General features: G+C 40.3%; 2 protein-coding genes across 3 annotated transcripts in view; one reads left to right on the top strand and one right to left on the bottom strand.

Moving 5' to 3' along the window:
- Window positions 1-1,142, bottom strand: part of QRSL1 (glutaminyl-tRNA amidotransferase subunit QRSL1) — a 12,107-nt gene extending 10,965 nt beyond the window's left edge. The window contains exons 1-2 of the mRNA XM_021553829.3: window positions 894-1,142; window positions 502-661 (exon numbers count right to left, since the gene is read on the bottom strand). Of these exons, the coding sequence (XP_021409504.3) occupies window positions 502-661; window positions 894-1,142 (409 nt within the window). The remainder of the gene's footprint in view (window positions 1-501; window positions 662-893) is intronic.
- RTN4IP1 (reticulon 4 interacting protein 1) lies at window positions 1,064-24,771 on the top strand. 2 transcript variants are annotated; one of them, XM_021553827.3, is made up of 9 exons: window positions 1,064-1,416; window positions 2,536-2,687; window positions 3,484-3,552; window positions 3,785-3,909; window positions 9,157-9,205; window positions 10,667-10,803; window positions 12,894-13,077; window positions 14,416-14,508; window positions 24,638-24,771. In XM_021553827.3, exons 1-9 carry the CDS (start codon window positions 1,170-1,172, stop codon window positions 24,752-24,754), a joined length of 1,173 nt encoding a protein of 390 aa, XP_021409502.2. In that variant the 5' UTR covers window positions 1,064-1,169; the 3' UTR covers window positions 24,755-24,771. The 2 variants fall into 2 exon arrangements, with proteins under 2 accessions (XP_021409502.2, XP_085432610.1); XM_085576484.1 differs by having other exon boundaries at window positions 16,685-24,771.

Raw genomic sequence — 24,771 nt, 5'->3', positions numbered from 1 at the left:
CCTAAATGCTGGAGATAACGGGACTGAAAACTGTTCTGTTCTCCTATTACTAACTGCAATTAATAAAGCTACTTTATTTTAATTTGTTTTCTTAATTAAAAATTCAATAGGTTCTGCCAGCTGTTTGCCTATCCCAGCCTGGAGGCCTGTGAATGACCACTGCATTTGCCTATTCATAGCACTTGTTGGCTACATATTCTAAATGAACTGCTGAGGCAAAGAAGCAGCAGACACCAAGCAGCAGTGCTGTCCAAGAGGCACAGAGGCTACTTAACCAGCAGTGCCATGTTCAGTCCAGACTGTTTTTTGGCCTAAATACTCTCCTGAGTGCCAAGTGTACGTCCACGAGCACCCACGGAAACCTCAAGCGTGAGCCTCATCTGCCCCAACAGTCAGACAAGCCAAGACATCCCCTTTAAAAAGCAAAGGTGCTTCGTCTAACAAAAAGAGCTCCTCCACAGCAACTTTTTAAGGACTGACATTACTTACAAACCAACATACCTCTTTTATATCTTTTCTCTGATTCTTCAGCCTGCTTCAAAGCGGTCTCTTCCGTTACGGTAATGTACGCATTCAGAAACTTGGTGGTTCTGATGAGGGCCAGGCATCGCTGGCACAGCTCCGTGGGAGTGAGTCGTCCTTCCTTCAACGCCGCCGACACCTGAGAGCGCAGCCCGTCGTTCGGGGCAGCCGGGGGACAGAGGCCGCGCCGGGGCGGAACGGGAAGAACGCGCCATCCCCGCTGAGGGAAGGTGCCACGGGAAGCGCTCTCCCGGGCCGCCCCGGGGAAGGGGGACGCCAGGGGACCCGGGTCACCTTGCGAACCCGCCCCCCTCCTCGACACCCCTACCCCGCTCTTTGGCATCCTCAGCAGGTGGACAAACCGCACTCACCTGTCGGAGAGAGGTGCGCAGCATGGCTGCCCCTGCCCGCCGCCACCTTCTCACGCCCGCCGAACGACCCTCACCTTCCCCCGCCGCGGCAGCCGCGCGCCGCCATCTTGCCGCAACACCCCGCGGCGCCATTGGCAGGGCGGCCAAGAAGGCGGCCGCCCATTGGCTGCGGGGGCCGCCGGGCTGAGCGCTGAGGCGCGCCGTGGCGACCCGGCCCGATCCCGATCTGGTCCTTATCCCGATCCCCATCCCGAGCCCGGCCCGGCTGCCCTGGCTATGCTGTCGTGGGGAGCGGCGGGCGGGCGGGCGCTGCGCTGGGCGAACGGGCGGGCACCGGCCCGCGGGCTCCGCGCCTCTCCGCGGGCGCGGGTCGCCATGCCCAGCTGGGTCATAGACAGGTACGGCAGCAACGAGGTGCTGCGCTTCACCAGGGAGATGATGTTCCCCATCATACACTTCCCGAACGAGGTCATCATTAAGGTTCACGCTGCGAGCCTGAACCCCATCGACCTCAGCATGAGAAGTAAGTGCCGAGCCCGAGCAGCCGCGGGCGGGCTGCCGGGATGGCAGGGGCTGCGCTGGGGCACCGTCCTGCCCGCACTGTCCCGGGCTGCCTCAGCACACGTGTTTCCCGAGCCCTGTGGGAAACCGCCGCCTCTTGGAAACTCGACCTTTTTTCAGGTTCTCAGGGAAGAACGATACAAAAAGCCACTGGCAAGAGTGTGCGTGTGTGTGTTGGGAGGGTGCACTCTTAATTGAGTGATTGTGGTGCTGCTCTCGACTGAGAGACGCCCGGCCAAGGAGCAGCATTCTCCCTAAGTGATGCTGGATTTTCCCATCTCCTTGCGGTGAATGGGGCTGGAGGTCCAAGTTGCTGCCAAGTCGGCATGTGCGACCTAAGGCAAACCCTGGTGTTCATTGCCATGCCTATCCTGAATTGGCATCTGGGGACGTGCTGTTATCCCGCCCAGGAAATCTGTCTCTCTCACTGGCCGGCTCTTCGTATTTGACACAGTCAATCAGATTTTCTTCCCCAGCTTCTGGGTTTGAAACACAAAAAGGAAATTGTGGTAATAGAATACCTTATATTTCCTGTGTAGAAGTGCTTTCATATCAAATCAGATGCAGTAGAATTAGCCAATAGCAGGAAGCCTGCTGACAGAGCTCTAATCTGTGTTTTGGGTCTCTAATAAATGAATTTTAAAAAATTTTTCCATATAATTAGGGGTTTGGTGATGGGACATTTCCTATCTGAGGATTCCTGTTAAGACACCTTCTGGCATGATAGGGCCCTTAGGTGGACTTGTCCCAGCACTTGAGTGGGTATACATGCCCAAATGCAGGCTATTTTTAGGCTGAGCACTGTTATTAGATGGGTAACTCTGAGACTTCACAGAATTTGTCTGTGCTTACTGAATAGAAGTCCAGGTTACTCATCTTAGGAGATATGCCTTATTATTTTTTACACTTGCTCTTTATTTCTAAAATCTGTAAAAGTGTGAAATATTGCAGATTTTTTGCATGCTTCAGTTATAACAGAAATGAGGCATCTTATGGATGACAATGCTTTTTAATTGGAATTGCACAATTAATAAATGAGCATTCAATTGTGGTGTGTTGTGGTTGATTCCATGTTTTGCAGGTGGTTATGGTGCAACTGCATTAAATATGAAGCGGGATCCCCTGAAACTCAAAACAGGCGAGACTGAATTTCCTCTAACGCTTGGTCGAGATGTCTCTGGTGTTGTTATGGAATGTGGACTGGGTGTGTCCTATTTCAAACCTGGAGATGAGGTGAAACCACCAATCTCTTCCCCCCCCCCCCCAAAAATGTATAGTTAAAATATACTATGAGATGTTCAGCATTCATTCTCATCTTAATTTTTTTTTAATTCTGTTACACTTTTAGTAAGGCCTATCTGGCAGTAAATTCCTGGAATACTTTCTTCCCTTTGTTTTTTTCTCTGGAAAACATGGTCTTTCAGAGACTTGTTTCTGCAAGTTAATTTCCTTTCTGTGTTTTAGTTTTTGGACCATTGCAGCAGTAGCAAGAGTGGAATTTGTTTGTTTATAAGTGCACACTCAAAGTGCCAATTTGTTTTCAATTGAAAGTAGAATTCTAATGAGAAGGGATTTGTTTTTATTTTTATTGAGTAACTTGGAGTAGGAACTTCGGCTCAACCCAAGAAGTACTTCATGGGTGCCCACAGAAATACTGATACTGTTTGCTTTCACCTTCACCAGTTGCTTTCAGATTTCACCAGTTTTAGCTAAGCAAATCCTGATTCTGCACCACCCTCACCCCTCTAATCTGGACTTTCCTGGCATGGGAGTAGTATGGGGGCAGTTGAAAATTATGTCTTATACACAATGCAATGGTACAATTTATTTACATAGCCCTCCAGTCCTACATTTAGTCAGTTTTGTGGGGGTTTTTTTGTGTGTAAAATAAGCCAAAACTGGTTTCTGATAAACAGTGAGGACATTCTGTGAATTAGAAAAAAGATTTCCTTAACAAAGGAAACTTCTGTGTACATACAATTGTGTGCAAAAGTACAAAAATTGATAGTTGTTTCCTGTTTGGTTTTAGGTGTGGGCAGCAATTCCCCCATGGAAACAAGGCACTCTGTCAGAGTTCGTGGTAGCTAGTGGAAACGAGGTAAACTTCCAAAACTCTGGCTAACAAAACCTCAAAGTTGTAAAGACTGGCATTTTTCCTTTTCAGTATCTAAGTAACTTTATTTCTTAGTGCTTGGATTGATTTATACTCCAGCTAGTGTTAAAGATGGCTGAAAATGTGCAATACACAATCTGAAATTCAGTAAAGCTTTTTTAAGTATTTCAGTGTCACATAGGAGCTGCTGTGTGACTTAGTAATGATTTTATTTCAGGTATCTTTTAAGCCAAAGTCTCTCAGTCACACAGAAGCTGCTGCCTTACCATATGTTGGTCTCACTGCGTGGTCTGCACTTAACCAAGTGGGAGGACTGAACCGAAATAATTGTAGTGGGAAAAGGTAAGTAAACAGTTCTGGTGCTAAAACTAAAGTTCTTAATTTTTATATTGATGAGCTGCTTCTAAGACAAGTCCAGCAGCAATAAAGACTGTTATACCGTGACATTCCTAAGGATCAGTTGTCTGAGGATGATGCATTCTCGCTACACAGCTGCTGAGAGAGGCTTCTTTAGAGGAAGGCTCAGATGAGGTCCCTATATAGAGATAAAAAAATGCCCAGAGAAGTTGTGGATACCCACACATCCACAAGTGGAAATACTTAAGGCCATGTTGTGTGGAGCTCTGGGCAGCCTGCCCCATTGGAGGGTGTCCCTGTCCACAGCAGGGCATTTAGAACTAGATGATCTTAGAGATTCCATCCAACCCAGGCTCTTCTATGTTTCTATCATAATCCCATGTATATCTATGTAGAGAATTTGAGGATGTTATCTCCAGGAATTTGTAGGGACTTTGCCTGTCTTCCTGTTAAGACAGCTAGCCAAATGTAATATTCTCTGAGTTATACTGGCAGCTCACAAAAATCCCTCTCAAGGACAGAGATGTGGTTCACTCACTTCCTGCATGCATGGGCCATTTGGGGCAGACTGGTCTTCCAGCTTTTTAGAGAAAAATGAGCAGGTGACTGACTCTTATTTGACCTGCAGGCCAGAACTTTGATGAGGTCAGGAATGAAGAAAAGAAAAGGAGAATGTACAAGACGAGCAGCCAGTCAAATAGAAAAATTGACTTTGTTTATCAGTCTGTTGATCTGACAATGGCAGATGAGGAAAAATGCAGTGAAAGATTGGAGCAAATACCATTTTTCTCCTGATAATTGAAATTTTCAGTTATTTTGACCTTTGGATGTTGGGTAAATAGATAGCAAAATCTTCAGAATGGAAATAATGACAGAAGTAAAACAGGGGTTGAAAAACAGTAGTTAAAATTACTATGCTGCATCACAGGTTTAGGTCATAAAGTAATTACTGGGCAACAGGAGTCTGGATGCCTGACCTCTTATCTTGGCTGATACTTTGTAATGCAACACGTTGCAAAGGACTCTGGATCGATTTAAATTTTTCACCCATGTCTCTGAAGACAATCAAGTGAGTGGTCATTCATGTGTCATAGTGAACTTCATCATGAAAATATTGAGTAATAGTTTTTTCCATAGATAAACAATGTTTTGAGATGAAAATTCAAAATTTAAAGGTGTTTCAAAGATACTTAATTGTAATTAACTTCCAGCTAGTAATAAAATTCTAGATAAGATCACCTTTTTATTTTTCAGTGTTTAGACTTTTTATTATCTTAATTTTCACATGTAAATAGAATTAACCTAAAGATTCACTGATAGGCTAGATGTATTTGTCTTTCCAATCTTCAGGTAAGTGTTTAGATTGTTAACAGTAAAATTGAAACTGGATTTGTAATGTGTCTTTAGATTTAATATTTACTTTCATATTCCAAATAATTTTTTAATTATGTTGTCAGCAAGAAACCCATTTTAATGTACTGTAAAATATTATATTTCCTGTCTATAAATTTTGAACTGTAAAACCAGCAGTGAATGACTTATGTGATAGTACCTTTTTTCCCCTGAAATATTACTTGTAAGAAAATGTTTAAAATGCGTTGAAAAGGTTGTGCAAAATAATATTCCATGAACTCTCAGGGTAATAATTTAAAAATATGACAATTTATGCCATGTTTCCTAATTTCTTTAGATCATGTACTTGGTGAGAAGTTACCTACATGTGTGATTTTATGTCAGTCTTTTTGTCTCCTGTAGTTGTAGGTAAATAGCTATGTAGAAGGGTGTATATGCACACAAAAATGTCTTATTTTGGCAAAGCAGATGTATTCCTTGATGAAAGCTACTTCACTGGTGCTTTAGTGCAATGTTAAGACATCTTAAAAGCAGTGAGATTTTTCTTTGCCTCTTTCAAGGCATTAGTGTGGGCTAACCAGAAACACTTGCTGTTAGTCCAGTTCTGGCGGTGCATTGATCTGAGAGATTATCTGTTCCACCTACACATACTTTCACAGGTTATGTTTTTACAAGTTTCCTGAAGTGTGCTCTCATTGTTTGTGAACCCTCCACCAATTCCAGTCATTTTTCCATAGTTTTTATTCTATGCCACTCTAATTAATGTCAATATTCTTGTAGAAGTTTAAATGTTCTTACTATCCTAAATGTTCAAAATGACTGTGTTGTGTTGAAGTTCTCTGTGGATACCTGGAGCTTCTCATGTGTGCCACTGACCTGTTTCAGTAGAAAGGGGATATGGTTGTTCAACACTAGCTGTTAAATATCTTACTTTCCGTATTCAAAAAATGCATGACATAAACAAACCTGACAGTTTGAGAAGTTATTCAAAGTGCTTACATTGCTTTTAAGTGAAACTCTTTATGTAAATACAGAGGCAATATCTTAGACTTGCATCTATGTTGGGCAGAGATGCTGGATTCTGTTAATGTAAGCTACCAAACGTAGACTCCTGGTCTATATGGTTACAGTGAAAATTTGGATGGTATAACACCCCAAGAAAATATTTTTTCAATGTCTGTGTGTTATTTCATCATTTTGTCTGTGGAGAAGTTGAAATTGAGTGTAGGTTGTAAAACTTCTTGAGAGGGTAAACACTGCTTGATCCAGGAATAAATTTCTTTAGGACATTTTGTTGGAATAATCAAATGACATATAATTTTATATCTAAATAAAGTTGATATATTTAGTCAATAAATACATTAATTTTACAGCTATATAAAATTGATGTATTTATTCAATTGTTACCTTGTCTGTAACTCAGTAACTGAAATTTTTTTATTGTTTATAATCTGGAGAAAATATTAGTCCTTGATCTGTACACCCATTCCCCACCTTCTGCATGTTCTGAGTGGGGAGTGCACACAGCTGAAACAGGTCCTGCCTCTCTGATGCTCGTTTCTGACCACACCATAGCTCCAAGCAGGGCCCAGGGAGATGGGCTAAACTTTCAAATCTCATGGTGTACTTATTTGGAGAGATGTGCTGCCTATGATCATTTGAACTGCTGGAGCCCCATGGAGGGCTTGGTGAATGTTGTGCCTCTGTCAGAAGGGAGGAAAGCCTGGGATACAGATGTTCTTTTTATTCTTTTGAAAGAATTGGTTCTTTTGGATCTCTGTCCAAGTCAGATTTGTCAATTTGGTCTATGGTGCACATACTTGTATATTAGTTTACTCCTAAGCTCACCCTTGCAGTGAAAACAGGTGGTTTCTATGATGTGTTTTCTCCTGGCTGTGTTTTCCTGAGGCAGTGCAAACAAAACTTTTCCTGCTTTGGGAGTTGCCACCATCTGTCATTCAGTACTGTCCTAACAGGTCCTGCACCTTCAAACATTCCCCCTCCTACTTGTGTGTCTTGCTGTTGACAGTGCTGTTGAGCTGCTGCACATGGACATGAATCTCCTGTGCAGAGGTAGTTTGTCTCAGAAATGAAGAGCTTTCTTGAAGTCACAATGTGTGGAGAGAGTTTTAATAATTGGAAGATGTGGCAGAAAATGGCCCATGTAACATAGGGACAAACTGAATCTGGAAAGTATTTCTACCTGAAGGAATCCTGAGGGCTTTTATTGAAGGGGAAAATTAAAAAAAGCTGCTCCCCAAACCGAAAATGTTACCAAAATCAGCTGAGTAAATTGTACCTTTTAAGATGACAGCTTTCCCCCAAATATGTAGTAGAAGTGCCCTTTTTAACTAAGGAGTGAAATTGAAAAGGTTTTTTTGAAAGGATTTAATTTTTGACTGTCCTTTTTAAGGATGAAGATGGGTTTAACCCAGTATCTTGAATGCAGGATCCCAGAGCATTTTCAAGTATACTGAAGTCAAAATATGCGTGTTGCTCCAGGCATCTGTCGTTAGAAGCCTGGTTCTGAGGATAAGCACATTTTGGCAGATTTGAAAGCTGCAGGCTTTGTGGTATTGTGGTTTCATATTCTTAATCTGAATTTTGCAGCTTGGATCAGTGAAATGGAAGGGAACAGAATCTGATCACTTACAAAAGGAGCATTTTAAAATGGATAGTGTGACCAAAGCCAAGTCTCTTAAGCTACTTCAAAGAACTTTTGTAAACTGAAACTCCAGATTGTATAGTACAGTTTTGTACTGTAAAAAGCAATTTCCTTCAACATCTTTTACTGTGAGATTTAAAACAGGAATTTTACCAGCTTCTGAAGATTCTGAGATTTTTCTGGCAAACAGAAGCTCTGAAAAACATGATGTTCCCCAATTCTGTGCCAGGACTTCATCTTGGATCTTCTTTTTGTCCTAGAATTAGCAAATGGATTCAAAGTCAAATCACTGTTTACAATTTGAGCTGCAAGCTTTTCTTACTAATTCACTTTCTGATGTTTAGTTATTTAATAAAATATTTGGATGAAATTTTTGAACAGTGATTAGGCTTCTAGCAGTAAGGTCCTCACACAAGTAAACTTCATTAAATTTTTTTGGAATTTTGGGTTAGCAATTAAAATGAACTCTCAATTGCTAATAATTTGGCAGTATACTCTTTCATTTTCTTGCTTGTGTGCCAGTTCCCACAAGCTGGAATTTACAGGGTCTTGTTGAGATGTACTGGAAGGGACTAGAAAAATTCTACTGCCTTTTTTCCTAAAGAAAATTATACCTATCTTAATTTAATAGAAATTAAACTTGTTAGTGGTGAGAGTACTTCACTGTATTTTTGTCTTTTATATAAACATTATGTTCCATATGTTCTGCAGTTCACAGCCTCCTTAAATAATGTGATATTAAACTACTTTTTCACTTAGATAGGAACACTTTATGTAAAATGCTGGTGAATTTGATTTTTTTTCTGTAGGAGATATGACAGTGGAGTCTAGGAGACAGAAAGGGCTCTTAATTGATTTTGTCTCAAACCAAACAATTACGTTTGGGAAAATGAGGACAGGCACAGGGTTTTTGAGTGACATAAGTGCTACTACCTGACAGCTCCACTGCCTGCATTTAGTGGAAAGCACATATGAGGAAGTTTCTTTGGCTGTGCTGAGATAATGTTTTTGGCACAGGACATATGGTCAGCAATGTTAAGTCACATTTTTGCCTATCTGAACGGTTAACCACTCTCAAATGACATTGAATGACAAAACCAGTCTTTTGGTAAAAATAATTCAGTGTCAGAGATGTGTAAAAAACATCAGAATACATAGTTTACTCCAGAGTTTATTTAAAGAACTATTAAATATATTTTAATTTTCTCTTACAGAATATTAATATTAGGAGCTTCAGGAGGAGTTGGTACATTTGCTGTACAGGTAATATTATCCAGCATGCCCAGGATGAATCTTCAAGTGTTTCAGTATGAAAAAAACTAACAGAAGGGAATTGAGAGAAGGAATAGAGAAATAGCAAGCTACTGATCAGTGTGCCTGATCGAGATGATTTATATTTCCAAAAGTAAAGTATTTTCAAATTTATTGCTTTCCATTTATAATGTTGTATTATTTTATAGTAGGAAGCAGGGACTTTCAAAGAAAGGAGTTGTGTGTAAGATCACATTTCACAATTTGGTTGCAGGAAATTTCTTGATTGGTGTAACTTGAAATATGTCACCTGTTCTCATTATCTTTCATTCAGCTCTGTGCTCTAAACATGAGCACAACTTAGTGTATCAGTAGGAAAACTGATGGGGAATGTCACCTACCACAACTACTGTAGTTGGTCAAATGATGTGAGAGGCCATCAGGCTTTTGTGTGCAGTGGCTGTAAAGCACAGAGGCTTAAATTTACTTTCCCTCACTGTATTTGCCCTGCTGCCCTTTTGTCTGTCTGTTCTAGCAGCTCTAAACTTTGGAAAGTCAACATGCTCTTTTGTTGCTTCATTAGTTGTGGAACATCCTCTTTCATGCTCTCAGTTAATTTGGGAGTTTTGATACTAATTACTGTCATCTCATGCTGAGAAATCTTTCTCTCAAGATTATAAAAAAATACAGAAGCTGGGTGATTGCATCACTGCTTTCCATGTTACTAGGCCATAAGCATAGTGGTTTTAAAGAGGTTTACAGCAGAATTTTTTTTTGTAGTATGCTATTTGCCTCATCTATGATAAAGCAGGTGACGACTTTCAGTATGAAAGGCTGACAAGCCAACTGATCAGTCCTGGATGAATTAAGTTAATTAACCTGGAATAAAGGTAAAAAGTTTTACTGTGAATGAAAAAAATGAGATGCAAAAAGAGATAAATAATTAGCAAAAGTCCTTTGCTGTAGCTTTTGGAGTAGACAATAACCTGATACTGTCCCTATGATTACTTCCGTATTTTTCTTTTTATTAGTACTTAACATATTTGCAGTAATATGAAATAATTAAAGGGCATATTTAATAATATTTAATGGTACATCTGGTGCCAGTTTGGTAGATTGGCAACTTGGACAGTATCTCTTGGTGTATGTTTAGCTGGTAGACTAAACATACAGATGGCAAACTGAGAGCCTTATTTTTCATGAGACCTGCAATCTTTCAGTGGCATTAAAAAACCCCCACACTCTTTTCTTTACACCAACTCCTCCCTCCCCACAACTGCCTTAAATATTCTAGCCATTATTTTGTCTGTGGGATTTGTGAGAAATTATCCTGTATTGGTACAGTCCCTATTAAAGGTGCTCATTTGTTATATAAATATAATGAGAATATAATACTTTGGCTTTTTAAGTTATTCTCAATATTTTACTAAATTTTAATCTTTGGACTTCTTTTTTTTTTATACTTGTTTTTAGCTAATGAAGGCCTGGGATGCTCACGTGACAGCAGTTTGCTCTCATGATGCCAGCACACTGGTGAAAAAGCTTGGAGCAGATGATGTGGTTGATTATAAATCTGGAAATCTGGAAGATCAGCTTAAAGCATTACCCTTGTGAGTGTTTGTGTTGCTTTAATCCTGAGATGAAGAAGTTGGTGGTCAGACCTTCTGCTTTTTGATTGCTTGACTCTGCCAGAAGTCCCTAAATTTTTCCTCATTTTTAAAGCATTATTTTGTAAAGCAAATTCACCTTTTTGAATGCAGTTTGCAAGTGAGTATGCCCAAGACAGATTTCATTGTAACACTAATCCAGTTAACTCGGGGACAAGCTCACTTCCATGTGCTTCTCTTCAGTGATTGCAATACGAATAGTTTTGTAGCTTCCATCCAAGTATCTTGGAGAATATACAATGCATTAATAAATTGAAAGAAATCTATGAAGTCCTGAGTGAAGCTGGTAAATAAAAAATTGATTTTATAGAGGAAAGAACTATATAATGAAAAAGTAGCGACTTGTCACTGTGCAACTCAACTGGGAGTAAATTTCTAATCTGTAACATTGGATACCACTGCCTCTGAAAAACAATCACATTTATCTTGTCACAGCAGCTATGTTTAAACTAGGCTGGGATTTTTCTCTGGAACAGGAGTATTTTTTGCTTTTGTCATCTTTCCATCTGTTTAAACTTAGTTTACTGTGACTTGTATTTGAATATGGTATTTATGCTGCTCTTTTTAGCTAGATTGAGTTAACTTTCTGGGAGGGGAAATAGAAGCTGCTTGATCTATGAAAGAATTTTACTGGTAACTGTGCTAAGAAGCCACGTGCCCTTTAACTGCAGTGTAATTGTCAGCAGGCCTGAGGGGAGTTGTGAGGGCAGTGACACTGTCTGTACAGCAGGATGGACTTTGCAATTGGTGCAGAATTTGCCTTTCTGAACACTTCAAATGCTAAACACCCATTCTTGCAAGTGACCCTTGCTAAGAGACATCAACAACAGTGTCTTGGGGTGCAGTTTAATGATGCAACTAGGCTATCAGTCAGCTCTACTGAGTGGGATGTTCCTGCTTCCCTCCCCATTGCAGTTGTACTGACTCTTTAGAACCCACAGTCAGCTACTCTTTCCAGAGCATTAGTTTTCATGATCTTCTCTTGTTGGCAGCTAACTGTTACATGAACTGAACTTTAAACAAGAAATCACACTCTTGGAAGACAAGCAGGAAAACTGACATTCCAGAGAAATAAGGACTTTTCTATTTAATATGCATAAAGTATTTTCTCTCATATTTGTAGATTGTTTAGATTAGAGAAATGTGTATATACATATCTCTTGCAATCTGGAGATTGCTGGAAATTTACAGATGAGAATGAGTTGTGCATTTAACAGAACAGGTGCATAGCTCCCTATTGCCCTATTCAGCCTTCACAGGCTTACATGCTGGTATTATAATGAGAAGGAACACTGAAACTGTGGCTTTTTGCCAGAGGCTGCATATACCCATTCCATGGGGGGAAGGTTTTAGATCCTTTGCATTGTTAGGTTCAATGTTAAATGCGTACACATGAAGAAAAGGGCTGTCAGGAGAGGTAAAATGACCCCTAAATAAATAAGGAGGTCAAAAAAAAAAAAACTTGGAGAAGTGAAGCTGAGAACTGGGTCACAGAAAAGATGTGAGGAAATAAGGGTTAGTATAATAATTTGTTTACGTAATTTCAGCTACTCAAACTGACTTTCATTGAGTACAGCATGTACAAGAGCTGTTCCTAGTTGAGGGCATGAGTCCAGACTAGTTTTTACATGTACATACCATATTGTTCAGTGCTAGAGCTCATAACTGTTTGTGTAGTCTCTGTGGGAGGGCTGAAGAGATAGAGCTGTAGAAGGCTTTAAGCAAGTAGAGAATGTAGTTGTGCATCTAAGTTTGCTTTTTGGAGTTTAAGTGTACTTTATAAATAGCCTGTGTCTGCTGCACAGTGAATAGGCAATAACCTGTAAATTTAAATCCCATTGTACATTAAGCTGGGACTTTTCTGAAGTCTTGGGACTTTCTTACTGCTACCTTGCAGGCTGATTTTCTTTTTTGCATTGCAGTGACATGTAAAAATGTGAAGTATAGCTGATTTCTGCTATTCATTAGCTTAATTACAGTGAAGTTATTTTTTCCATCTCAGGATTTTAAACCTGTTCTTTGTATGTCTGCAGGTTTGATTTTATCCTAGATAATGTTGGTGGATCTACAGAGAAGTGGGCACTAGATCTCTTGAAGAAATGGGCAGGAGCAACATATGTTACTTTAGTGACACCTTTCCTGATCAATATGGACAAACTTGGAGTGGCTGATGGCATGTTGCAAACAGGAGTCACTGTTGGTTCCAAAACTCTAAAGGTATTTGACAAAATCTTATGTACTTTCATATTTTGTAGTACTTTAGTGACTACTTCTGTGGCTTGGATGTCAGTCACAGAGCTCATGGAGAGGCAGCTGTTGCATTGTCCTCATATGTCATTAAGTATACTATTCTTTCTTTCTTTCTTTCTTTCTTTCTTGCACTGAAATGTGTTGGGGTGGTGCTTCTGGGTGTATGTAGTAGCTTGGGGAGCTTTGAAGTTTGATTCCTTATTGTGCTTTCCATTGTGGCCTTTTCCATGTGGCTTCCCTAGTGAGTCCTGCTGACAGCCAGGGTTTCATAGTAAACACAGCAAATCTCTGCCTCACTGAAGTGAGGGCAGTTTTGTTATTTGCTTTAGGCTGGTCAGGCTTTCTCTCAGAACATTGTTCCATGAGTGATTCTCTTCATCCTGTTCCAGCACCAGAGAGTAATAAGCATGGTCAAGGGTGGCTAGGAAGTCTTTCATCTCTTTCATGTTCATGTGTCTAGATGGTGATACTGATTTTTCTAGTTTTCATAAGTGGATCTTAAAACATTCTGCCAGTGGCAAGATCATGGGGCTTTTTAGAACTTTTCTCTTTCTTCCCTATGCTTGTGTACTTGCTCTCCAAATGAATGCTTTTTAAGCAGTTGCTATGGTATTCCTGCAAAGGCTTGGCTGAAAGGGATTTTAAGTCCTGCAGCGTACCTTCTCAAGAAAGCCCAAAGACAAAATGAAATGGTGGGGAAGAAATAATGTAATATTATTTCTCAGTATGGGTGTTTCCATGATGAAGAGGATTCTACGCCATATATAAAGATCATCTCTCTTTGGCAGATGATGCCTTTTTTTCCTGTAATGACTTACTCTTGACTTATGTGTGTGAGATCTTCCCGAAATGCTTTTCATGTGAGCTGCCATCTTTCATTGGACAATGATGACTTTGGCAGATATTATGGTGGAAAATGAAGTCACCAATTGCTGAAGTTAGGTTCTAAGTATAACATTGCTGGGTTTATTTCGCCCCTATTTCGAGTGTACATGAACACATAACACCATTCCTCTCTTATGTAACAAACAGTGCTGTTTCTAGCTGCAGAGACAAGGTAATTGTTTTTCTCTACTAGCTGACTTGTGCAATTGGATGCACAATTCACCCTGATCCTATTGTGGTAACACAACATCCTGGTCTGTACATTTAATCCATGTGCTTAGGTGCTGGTTTTTTAGACACTAGCATATAATTTCCATGTCTTTTCCTTCAGTTACTTTTTCAGAGATTCTGTCATTAATTTTAGTTCCCATTCCAGTTTGCTCTCATGATATTTTAATAGATTTGTGATCTTTCTTGCAGCATCTCCTTAAAGGAGTCCATTATCGGTGGGCATTTTTTATGCCAAGTGGCCCAAGTTTGGATGAAATAGCAGAACTGGTTGATTCTGGAAAGGTATGTTGTAATGGTTACTTGGGTGTTTGTGCTGAAAGAGATGCTCCTTGGACTCAAAAATGGTGTAGTTCACTGTTGAGAAATAAAATTTTATGAGTCGTGGTAAGGAAAACTGGTTAAAAATCAGCTTGTTCCAGTTTCTGACATCTGCCTTTTGCATGGAATTTAGGAGTTTGTAATGTTTAAGACTGTTCTGCCCTCTCCTTCTTGAGCATACTTTTTAAAAACATAAAGCTTACAAAATTACAATGAGTAATGTCCAGTGATTGTTTATTTTTGCCAGTGGGAATCATTGAATATGAACTCTATATGAAAATTGTGTTTTAAGAGGCCTCACTTGGTTCTTTTGGGCAGAATAAACATGGCTGTGTATCTGCATATTCAAAATTGTTTTGCCTGGATGGTTGGGCGTCCTGCCCGTAGTTTGCACAGAACTAGTATATTCTGGTTACTGCAGGTAATAGATGATCTCCATTGGCAGAGTGGTGACAAGAATCTTGTTTTTCATTATTTCAGTGCTGCAGATTCTGATGTTTGTGCTAATTCAGCATAGGGACTTGGATTATTGTGAGCATTCATAAGCTTCTGGGGAATATTAATGGACTTGGGGGGGAAAAGCCAAGACAGAGTACGTCTGCTTTTGTGATCTTTTCAGGTTTATGAGCTTGTTAAAAAATATATTGTGGGAGTGAACAGTTGATTTCCTATGTTTTAGATTGTGTGGTGATATAGGCCCCAGCAGTGTCCTCTTTGGGAATTTTGGTAGCATGAAATTATCCAAGAGTAGAGAATATGGACAACTGCTGTTAATCTTTCTGTGGTAGTTAAGCAGAAGAGTAAGCAGAGTGACTGCTGGTATTTCCAGTATGTGAACTGCCATCTTCTGCTCAAAATTTGTGCATATTAGTAAAATTTAGATCTCTCAAAGTCTGAGTGTTGATCCCCCTTTTTTGGTATGCAGTATGTTCCAGAGTTTGGAAATGAGTCAATAAACTGCTGTTGTACTGAAGACCTGATTGCTTCTGTTCTGCCACCTCAGTGATGCTGCTAAGAATAAAAAATTCTCTGCTTTGCATTATGTCCAGTGCTGTAGGCATAATCCTGGGGTCAAGAAAGAGGCTGTAGAAAATCCTCATCCTATGATTGCATTCAGTCACACTGCTAAATTATTAGTGTCTAAGAAAAAGGAATGCCCTTGTCTTTGTTCCTACCATTTGTCCTGTTCTCAGCCAGTTGCAATTTGTTTTGTGTTCTGCTTCAACCTTGTATGCAAAACAAATGCAGACTATGCTCATGAAAGCCTCTTGGGAAACAGCTGTTTATGCAATAGAGATAGGGCTTAATCAGTGTTCTTTGCTTAATAACCTGCACAGGTGAACTGCAATGCCACTTAAAATGTACGTCATACATACATGAATGTCCTGATGTACTTCTGGTTGTAAGATGATCATGAGGACAAAGATGTTTGCTTGGTCGTTCGTTCTTTGTGCAAAAACACATCCTAGTGTCAGACTGTCTGCAGAGTCATTATTCTAGCAGCATTTTACTCTATTTTGTGAAATGTTGTAAACATCTGAGCTGTCATCAGGAGTTTATAAGACCCAGTTGTGTTCCATTTAGACAGATATTAATAAGACTATGACCTTTCTTGTTTAGACACAAGAGTTCTCATAAGAGGACAGACTATCCGTTCAGAAGAGTAGGTGTTTGGGAAAAAAGGCAGGAGAGAATCACTGGAGAAATTGTACCAAAATTTCCTATAAGTAAGTGAAAATAAATGTTTGTGTTTGGATAGGAAAGAATAAAGGAGAAATAAAAAAAGCAGAAAACAAGGATATGTATCAAGAAGCTTGGGGAAGCCAGCAAATTGAGCTCATGCAGTTGAACTTGTTACCTTTGAGTGAATATTTCTGACTAATGCATGGCTTTTAGAAAATTTTAGTCTTTTCTATTAAAGACATCTTAATTTTGAGATTGTATGAAGTGAGTAAGAGAGCAATTAGAAAGCTCCTGAAAATGAGAGGGTTTTTTTCAGGAATAAATTATATGGGGGAATTAAATGTAAGAAATTAAAGAGATGATGGTTTAAAGAGATGCTACAGTAAGTGTAGCATTGAAGAGCATATCTCTGAAACATTTACAGATCATTTTGATTTAACAGTGTTTCTCCTTACAGTCCTTCTGCACCAACAGAGGTTGTTAGTTTTGATGAGTTCATCATCTTCCTTTGTGAAAGCAAAATGATTCTCAGTCCTTCAGTGGATGAAGAATAAGCAATTTTCTTCAGATTTCACCCGGATGATCTTTGCAGCAAGGAACAAGATTTGCAAAATGTCAGCTCTGAGGAGGAGTTCTTTTAACAGCCTTCTTTATTGGGAAAGCGAAGGAGAGGATTTGATGAGATGGTAGTACAAGGAAAGAGAATAATTTTTCTTGTGTAATTTACCTGCACATCAGTCAGTTCTAGGAACTGTATAACTGTTTTCAGTTTACGAGGTGTTTTCTCTGCCTTGCAGATGGACATCTTGCAAAGAGACTATTGCAAGACTGAGGGGCTGGGAGGTTGCTCCAACAGTTGTGGGCATGAAGAAAACGCAGTATTTCCTTGACACATTTTAGAGAGACTGTCTATTTTCTAAACTTATGGAGAATCCCCATTGTGGTTTGAATTGCAGCAGTTAATTATGATCCAGTACGGACTGGCTTAATGTGGGCTCCACCAAATGAGTTGATGAAGCCCATGTCGGAAGCTCTGGATCTCTTTCCATGGTAGAATGTTCCTGGTGAATTGTAATTCTCATCTTAAGACAACTGAAATCACCAGAGCCTTTAATTCAGGACACAGATCTGGCACACTGTTCAGTGAAGCATCGTCACTGAAAGGCTCGTTAGGAATTAATTTGATGTATTTGTGGTCAGTGTTGTGGATTTAACATTGACAATTTTGGTTTTTGCTGCTTGCCCAGCATTTTCTTCCTAAAGACATGTCATGTAGTCCTTGCTAAAAGCAGGCCAAATTCATGTAAGTATTTAAGTTGGTAGAACCCTCTAACTCATAACTGAGCAGTTACTTTGCCTTTTTTAAAGAATGGTGGAGGAAAGCAGGCTCAGAAGACTCCTTAGTGTTACAAACAGGAGCACTGAGTGTGTTGTGTGTTCCTGCAGGACCATAATAGGATGTGGGTTAACATGCAGCCCAACAGAAATGCGACATTTTCATTTAAATTCAGTGCTATTTAAATGCAGTACAAGTGTGTGTGCAGTATTTCTGGTGACTGGTTTCCTTCAGAGCATTGTTGCATCAGATGGGCTGATGGGTGAAAGTAGTTTCTGCAGAAGGAAGGCTAAAGGGCAAACAGAGTCTCCAATCATTAAATTAATAGATCATTCTCTTTGATACTTGCTTTTTAGATAGGTGTTCCAACACAGGCACCCATAGGAAGAACAACTGCCTGTCTATGTGAATGTAATTTGTGAGTAGTGCTGATTATACATTTTGCTGAAGGCACTAGATGCTTTGGACTTAGCACCTGCTGCTATGGTTTAGAGGGCAGGATGCTGACTGTTCTTTGGCCCTGCTGCTGCCTTCCTGTGCAATGCTGAACAAATCACATAACCTTTTGCTACCATAATTTTTTGATCTACTAATGAGGGCTAATGCCCTCTATTCACCTCTGGTGATTTGCTCTGAGATACCTTGTTAAAATGAGGAATTGAATTGTCTTCTGTTCCTGGTCTTTCCTATTCAGGAAGTAAATAAAACATAAATGGATGGATGTGGTCATCCACTTTGACATGCCATGGGTTCTGAAAGTTGTTTGGATGACCATGATTAAAGATGGCTTACACCGACTGCTAATGTAGGTCATCACAGCTTCTGGACTCTCTGTCCTAACTTGTGTGTTGATTTGTTTCCATTTCATCTTGTTACAGTTCTGCAAATAACTTTTACCCTGGCCCTTATTGCACTATTACTGCATTTCTCTCAGCTGTATGAATATCAAACAGTGAATGCAACACTGAGTCCTTGAATGTTCTCCAAACATGGCATCTATAGGTGTGGCCTTCTCTACAGTAATTCCAGACTTTATTGACTGTGCTCAGGTATCCTAAGATACCTGAGAACTTGCCCTTGTGTGGTACCTGCTTTAGTCTCTCTGAAAACTTGTACTAGGGTGCTTAAGTGTAGGGGTTTCTAGAGTTAAATGCATCAATTAACTAGATTTCAGTCCTTCTTCCCACTCTCTTTTGTCACTCATGCTTGTTCTGATGACCATCTTTCTTCACGCTAAATTGCAAAGCTTGTTTTTTTTTTGGTTTTTTTTTGCTTTTAATTTTGTGTTTTTCTGTTGCAGCGCATTTGTTTGCCAGGTTGGTTGGCTAGAACACAGAGATATTGACCAAGGAGGGGTTGCCAAAAGCTCTGTTCTGCCCTTTTTCTTTCAAAAAGAACCTCTATGTGATTTTTATTAAAACATGCCTGCTCCTTTTCCTCCAGAACATGGTAGCTTGCATGTGTGCTGAGCTGTGTGCATGATACATCTTAAAGTATCTGTGAAGGGCACCAATGGAAATTTTGTATACTGTGGGGAAATACAGTTTCAATATGTAAATTCCGTTTTCCACAGTGAGGTCTGGAAAAAATTCCTCATCATCTACCAGGCATTTAATCAGATGTGTTCCCTTAACCTGATGTAATTGTAAATTGTGTGGTAAGTCAGTCCTGGTGTTCTGAGCTCCAGGTGTAGGAGGGAATTGTGCCTAGTGCAGACAAGGCAGCCCTTGTCTGGTGTGAGCTTAGTTTCCTGAGAGTGGGAAAATGTGGATTGTGCAGGACTAATCTTCTAATCTCTACATATCATATGCTTTCATATGTAAATATGTATTTATATTTAACTGTACCAAAGTTGGTTCTGTCTTAAGTATATGGTAACATTGATCTAGATTGCTTTAATTACCAGCATAAATATCAGGATAACTATGAAGAATGTGCCTTACCAGGGTTTCTAGAAGAGATTAATTGCACTTGCCTTTAGTTAACAGGTTTTTAGCATGGTCCAGTACGTAACTAAACCAAGGATTTTCCTTATTTCTACTGATTTAAGCTTGGGCTAGGCTGGCGCACATTGCAGTTCTGGGCCTGTCCCAGTTTCTTACTGCTCTTCATTGTGTTCTGTAGAAGTTGTTCTGCCTGGGCTGATTAACAAACAAGAGATTTTGAAGCCTTTTTTACACTCTGAACTGTGCCCTGATAGCCTGCTTAACTGGGATTTGTCTGCTAGCATTTTAATAATTGTACATTATGTATATGAGCTCCTGTGGGCTGCTGTTAGAGATTTGATATTAAAGAATGTACTTTGGCTTATTAATAAAACATGTAAGACCTGATAATACAGTTGTTGATAAGAGGTTGTGGGATTAGACCCTGGAACACTTGCCTTCCATTCCCACATCTTAACCACTGCAGTGCCATTTTTGTTGTGGGTGTATTGTTGGTTCAGTTTTACTTCTCATAGGTATTCGGGGCACAAATATAATGTATGTGCTGTCCTTTAATGTGCTTTTGGATGAAAGTGCATATTCTCTGAAGTACAAGTTAATTAAAAAGAGCAAGGAAAGCTTTTTACAAAACATTGAAAGATGAGGCTCTGAGCAGTCTGGTGGAAGGGGTCCCTGCCTATGGCCAGGGGATTAGGACTGAATGGCCTGTAAAGGTCCTTTCCAACCCAAACCATCCTACGATTCTATGCTGATACCGTGCAGTTGCAAAGCTATCTGTTCCAGATGTGACCCAAGCCAGCTGTTGCAGAAGGTAAGAACTTAATTCTTTGTCTTCAGTGAGAGCTGACCCTAGAATTTGCTGTTGGCAATCAATATGAGGCTTGGCACACATTGTTGCATGCCATTTTAGGGAAAGAAAGAAAGAAGAAAAGAGTGAGATTACGATCCAGGGAGAATGGAACATGACTACAGCAGAGAAGATGATCAGCTACAGTAGGAGTGTCCCAAAACAGCATCTTTTTTCCCCATAGGATGATAATAAATTAACAAATGGATAACCAATTGTTTAGTTCCAGGACAAGGACTGTTCTTTTTAATGATTTCTCTTCACAATTCTTGTTGACATTGATGAGAGACTCACTAATGACCAAAGGAGACTGTAAAGCTGTGCATTTGTGCTCATGGACCACATTTAAGCCTGGTGGTAATTTCTGGAGGAAGATGACCTTTGTCTTTTCATCAGCTAGTCAAATCAGCAAGCAGGTCTTTTCCATTACGGCAAGCCCTCGGGAGGACTTTGATGTCTGGTAGAGCACATCCCAGCTTTTGTTCTCTGCAAGTGCACGTTCCTTTCCTGGAGGGTTGGTGTTTGGGAGCCTGAGCAGCCTCACCAAGGCATGGGAAGGAGGGAGGCAGCAGCTGGGAGGGAGGCACTCTCCCAGGCAAGGCTGCTGGGCAGCTCTGACACGGCTATCCTTCGCAGACCTGGAAGAGAGCCAGTGCACTGTTACTGTCCTTTGAGAGACGTCACTTTTGTCCTTCTGCGCTGTGAACTAGGCTTGGGCTCAGTTCGTCGCTCTCCTGAGACGTTCAAGGCTCTTGCTCTCCCTCCAGTGGCAGGAAAAAGCTCCACACTTATTGGAGTCACTTGTTGCTACTGTGAGGGTCGAAGCCTCTCCCTTCCTTTCATTCTTCCTCACTTCTCCTCTTCTGATAAACTAAAACTGTGTCCTTGCTACGCAGAAAGTGGGACTTCCAAGGGTGAGCCTGAATTTGCTATGAGCAGGAGTGTGTTCCTGCTGTCCAGTCAACTCCTGCCAGTGCTGTTCACTGTCTACTGCATTCAGAGCTGGAGTGGCTGGGACACCCCTCTGTGATGTGTGTAGGATAGCCTTAATCACTATCAGTGATTACTCTTTTTATTTTTTCAAACACATGAGTTCATTTCAAGAGACCTGAGATTCATTGCTATAGTATGTCCTGCATTGGAGAGAATGAAGAGGAAGAAAATACCTTTCAGGCCCAATCTGTTTTCAGATAAACATTTCAATGTGGGTATGTGTAATCCTTTCTCTCTTAGACTTTAGTTTAATCCCTTTTCCGTGAACAAATAGGTGTCCTCTGGCAAGGAACTGATGCGTGGCTGTAAATAGGCAATGTTTTTATTATCCAGTTAATCTCCATTTATTATCACATATTCAACAAACAGCAGACGTTCCCCTGCTTGTCTGTTCACAGGAAGAAATTTTATCTTAGTCAGTGGATTATGGTAAAGGCTGAGTGAATCACTGTGCTGCAACATGGTCAGCCCTTTCAGGGTTATTCAAACAATGGGACTGTCCAGCCAGCCAGATAAAATGCTTAATGCTCTAGATTGCCAGGATCATCAATTTGGTATTCATGTCTCTCTATAGCACTGCCTAAAGCCAGCATTTAAATGAAGCTAGAGGTTACATCGATGTAGCAGATGAGCTTTGAGCATGTGGCTGCAATACACATGGTGTTTTGAACTGTGAGACTGAATTCAGGGCTCCTCTGAATCACTGCGTCACCACTTTTCCAAATGCAATGTTTTAAACTCTACCCAACAGACTGAGGCTGTAACATACCTCTGTCAGAGTTATAAGTTGTAACCTAGAGCAAGGGACTGTGGATTAGCAGAACAGTGAATGTCTTGTTCATGTTTTCTCAGTTGCTGCACGTGTCTGAAATTAACTTCTGCCTTTCCCCGGAATCCCTTGAACTTCACATCCCTTGTGCTGCTGCTCTGCTTTCTTCCCTGAACACTTTTCCTCTCCTCCAAGCCTGCTGCCTTGTCTGGGTCATCTGTGTCCATGCACCAGCAGGCTGGGTTTCTGTATCTCTTTTTTCCCTCTTAATTGAAGCACAGCTTTGTACACAACTGACACTAACAATCAGTACTGTACAAGTGCTTGGCTCAACAAAGTTCCCAAACTGTGTTTTCCCAAGCATCTGCTATGAATGCAAGGGTTGGTCTTCCTTCAAAAAAGTCAGTACTGATCAGCAGCACGTTCATCTTGCTGATGGTCATAGCAGCTGCAGCTGCACTCATATGCTCAGTTTACCCCAAACCATTGTCTAATTCAGTGTTTTTGCTGCCTTGAGTCCATGTCTCTTTGCTGATGTCCAAGACAACATTTCCATTCTATGCTGAATGCTGACCAGACACGAGTTTGTCTTGAACATGATCCTTTATATCCACCATTTCTTCCACATTGGGCTATCTTTGTGGTTCCTCAGTTGTGTTTTGCTACCCCTTTTGCTAGGGGTTGGTTTACAGACATTGTCCAGGCAGAACAAGAGAAATTACTAAGCCATGTACCTTGCTGCATGGCAATTTTGAGGCACTTGGTGACTATTTGCACAGTTGCTCTCAAAGTGATTAGTCTGCAAATTCTAATGCATTCTTTGGAAGGGGTTCATTCATTCCTGATTTTCTGCCATGTAAAGTTTCACACTATGCCTAAGCTTCCCTTGACAAAATAAAAAGGAAAATCAAGTGATATTAGGGGATACTGTGGTGCAAGTTAGAGTACTGATGTCTTGGATTACTGTTATCATATAAGCAAAGCCAGTAGTTCTTTAAGTGCAAGGAGTGAACATCAAGGTAAGGCACAATGTATAAATGAAGAGAAAACGAGGAATTCTAAGAAAAGGACTTCCCTGAGCATGGACAATTATCATAGAGCATTTGTGCTGTTCGGGAGGGTGCTAGGTGATCAGCTCTGTTGCTAGGAAAGTGTGTGTATGAAAACATTCCCTTGATGGTGCTGCACACTCGCCTTCTAAGCAGTTCTGAGAGTATCTGAAAGCAAAACCTTTGTTGTGTGGTAAAAGCAAGGCAGCTTTTTGGAAAGTGTTTGTGTCCTTATTGCTGCAGTATTCCTTTTCTGTCTAGCACAATGCATATCCTGCCAGCAGAGAGAAACTACCAGTTCTGGCTTAGTTAACAAGAGAGGGTGCATGCTCACCCTAATATAAAGATAATGCAGAAGATATTTTTTCCCTGACACAAGTGAAAAGGATCTTCTTCTAGCACTGTAAATAGTGGGTTTGGATCTTTGGTACTTCAAATTTTCATCACTGCAAGCCCTAGCTGCAGATTCATGTACTGGTCATTTTTTCCTCTGATAAGAGGATTAGGATCAGTGCAAGGACATGCACTGGGCTGCTGTTATAGGATCCAAGGTAAAGGACCTGTCTCAGGGTAGGCAGATCTTTGGCAGGAGGTGTGAGAAGTACTTCTGGAGACAAATCATATTTTGGCACTTGGAATGCTGACTCAGAACTTGACAGTAGAAAATAACCTCTTCCCTTGGACCAGCAGTGACAAATATTTTTCAGAAGAGCTGACATTTCTTCTGCTTCTGTTGGTACACTATGACATCTAAAGAAAATGCGTATAGGGGTTTCAGGCTCCTTAGTTAATAATGGGGAAAGTGAATAAGTAGTTTAACTGTTATTAGAAATCAGTCTAAAACAATCCAGAAGGCCACTCTACAAAATTAATGTCAAAATAGCAGTTGATGCAAGCTGAGCTTAATAATGATTTATGCCTCCTGGAATATACAGTGGCTGAATTTTCAAGTGTAGTTAAATGATTCAGCAACATTTTTTTGTACTTCATTTGTGGTCTTTTGAGGGTACTAAGCCATGTACTGATGCAGACAGGCTTCAGATTTATAGGTATCTTTAAAAGATCTAACGTGAGAATTCTTGAGTTTAACAAGAAAACTGTTAGAGAAATATGAGGAAAAAAATGTTCTTTCTGTAAGTATATCATTATGGACAACAAAAAATTAAACCAGAGTGTCAGTTTTTGAAAGGATGTAGAAGTTAGAGCCTTATATGGTGACATTAGTGGTAGAGGCCCCAAGTAAGGGTCCAAACTGTGCTAGTAGAGGTGTTTTAAAACTTGGGCAAAGAGCAGCAGAAAGCCTTCTTCTGGATGCAGAAGTATCCCTGAAAAATCTTAAAAGCTGGTGGCTACATGGCAGCATGGCAAGTTCTGTCCTAAATACCATAAAGAAACCTCCTCCCCTTCTTCATACAGTTTTGAAGTGTGAGGGTGATACATTACTTCATACTTTTTTTCTTTATTCTGTAGATTCAACCAGTTATTGATGAAGTCTTCTCATTTTCTGAAGTACCAGAGGCCTTTCTGAAGTTGGAAGGAGGACATGCACGTGGCAAAACAGTGATCAATGTAATTAGTAGACAATAAAGTATCTTTAATCATTA

This window comes from Lonchura striata, chromosome 3, assembly GCF_050655825.1.
Source record: "Lonchura striata isolate lonStrDom1 chromosome 3, ASM5065582v1, whole genome shotgun sequence".
In the NCBI taxonomy this organism is placed as follows: Eukaryota; Metazoa; Chordata; class Aves; order Passeriformes; family Estrildidae; genus Lonchura; species Lonchura striata.
This window is presented reverse-complemented; position numbering and strand designations above follow the sequence as displayed.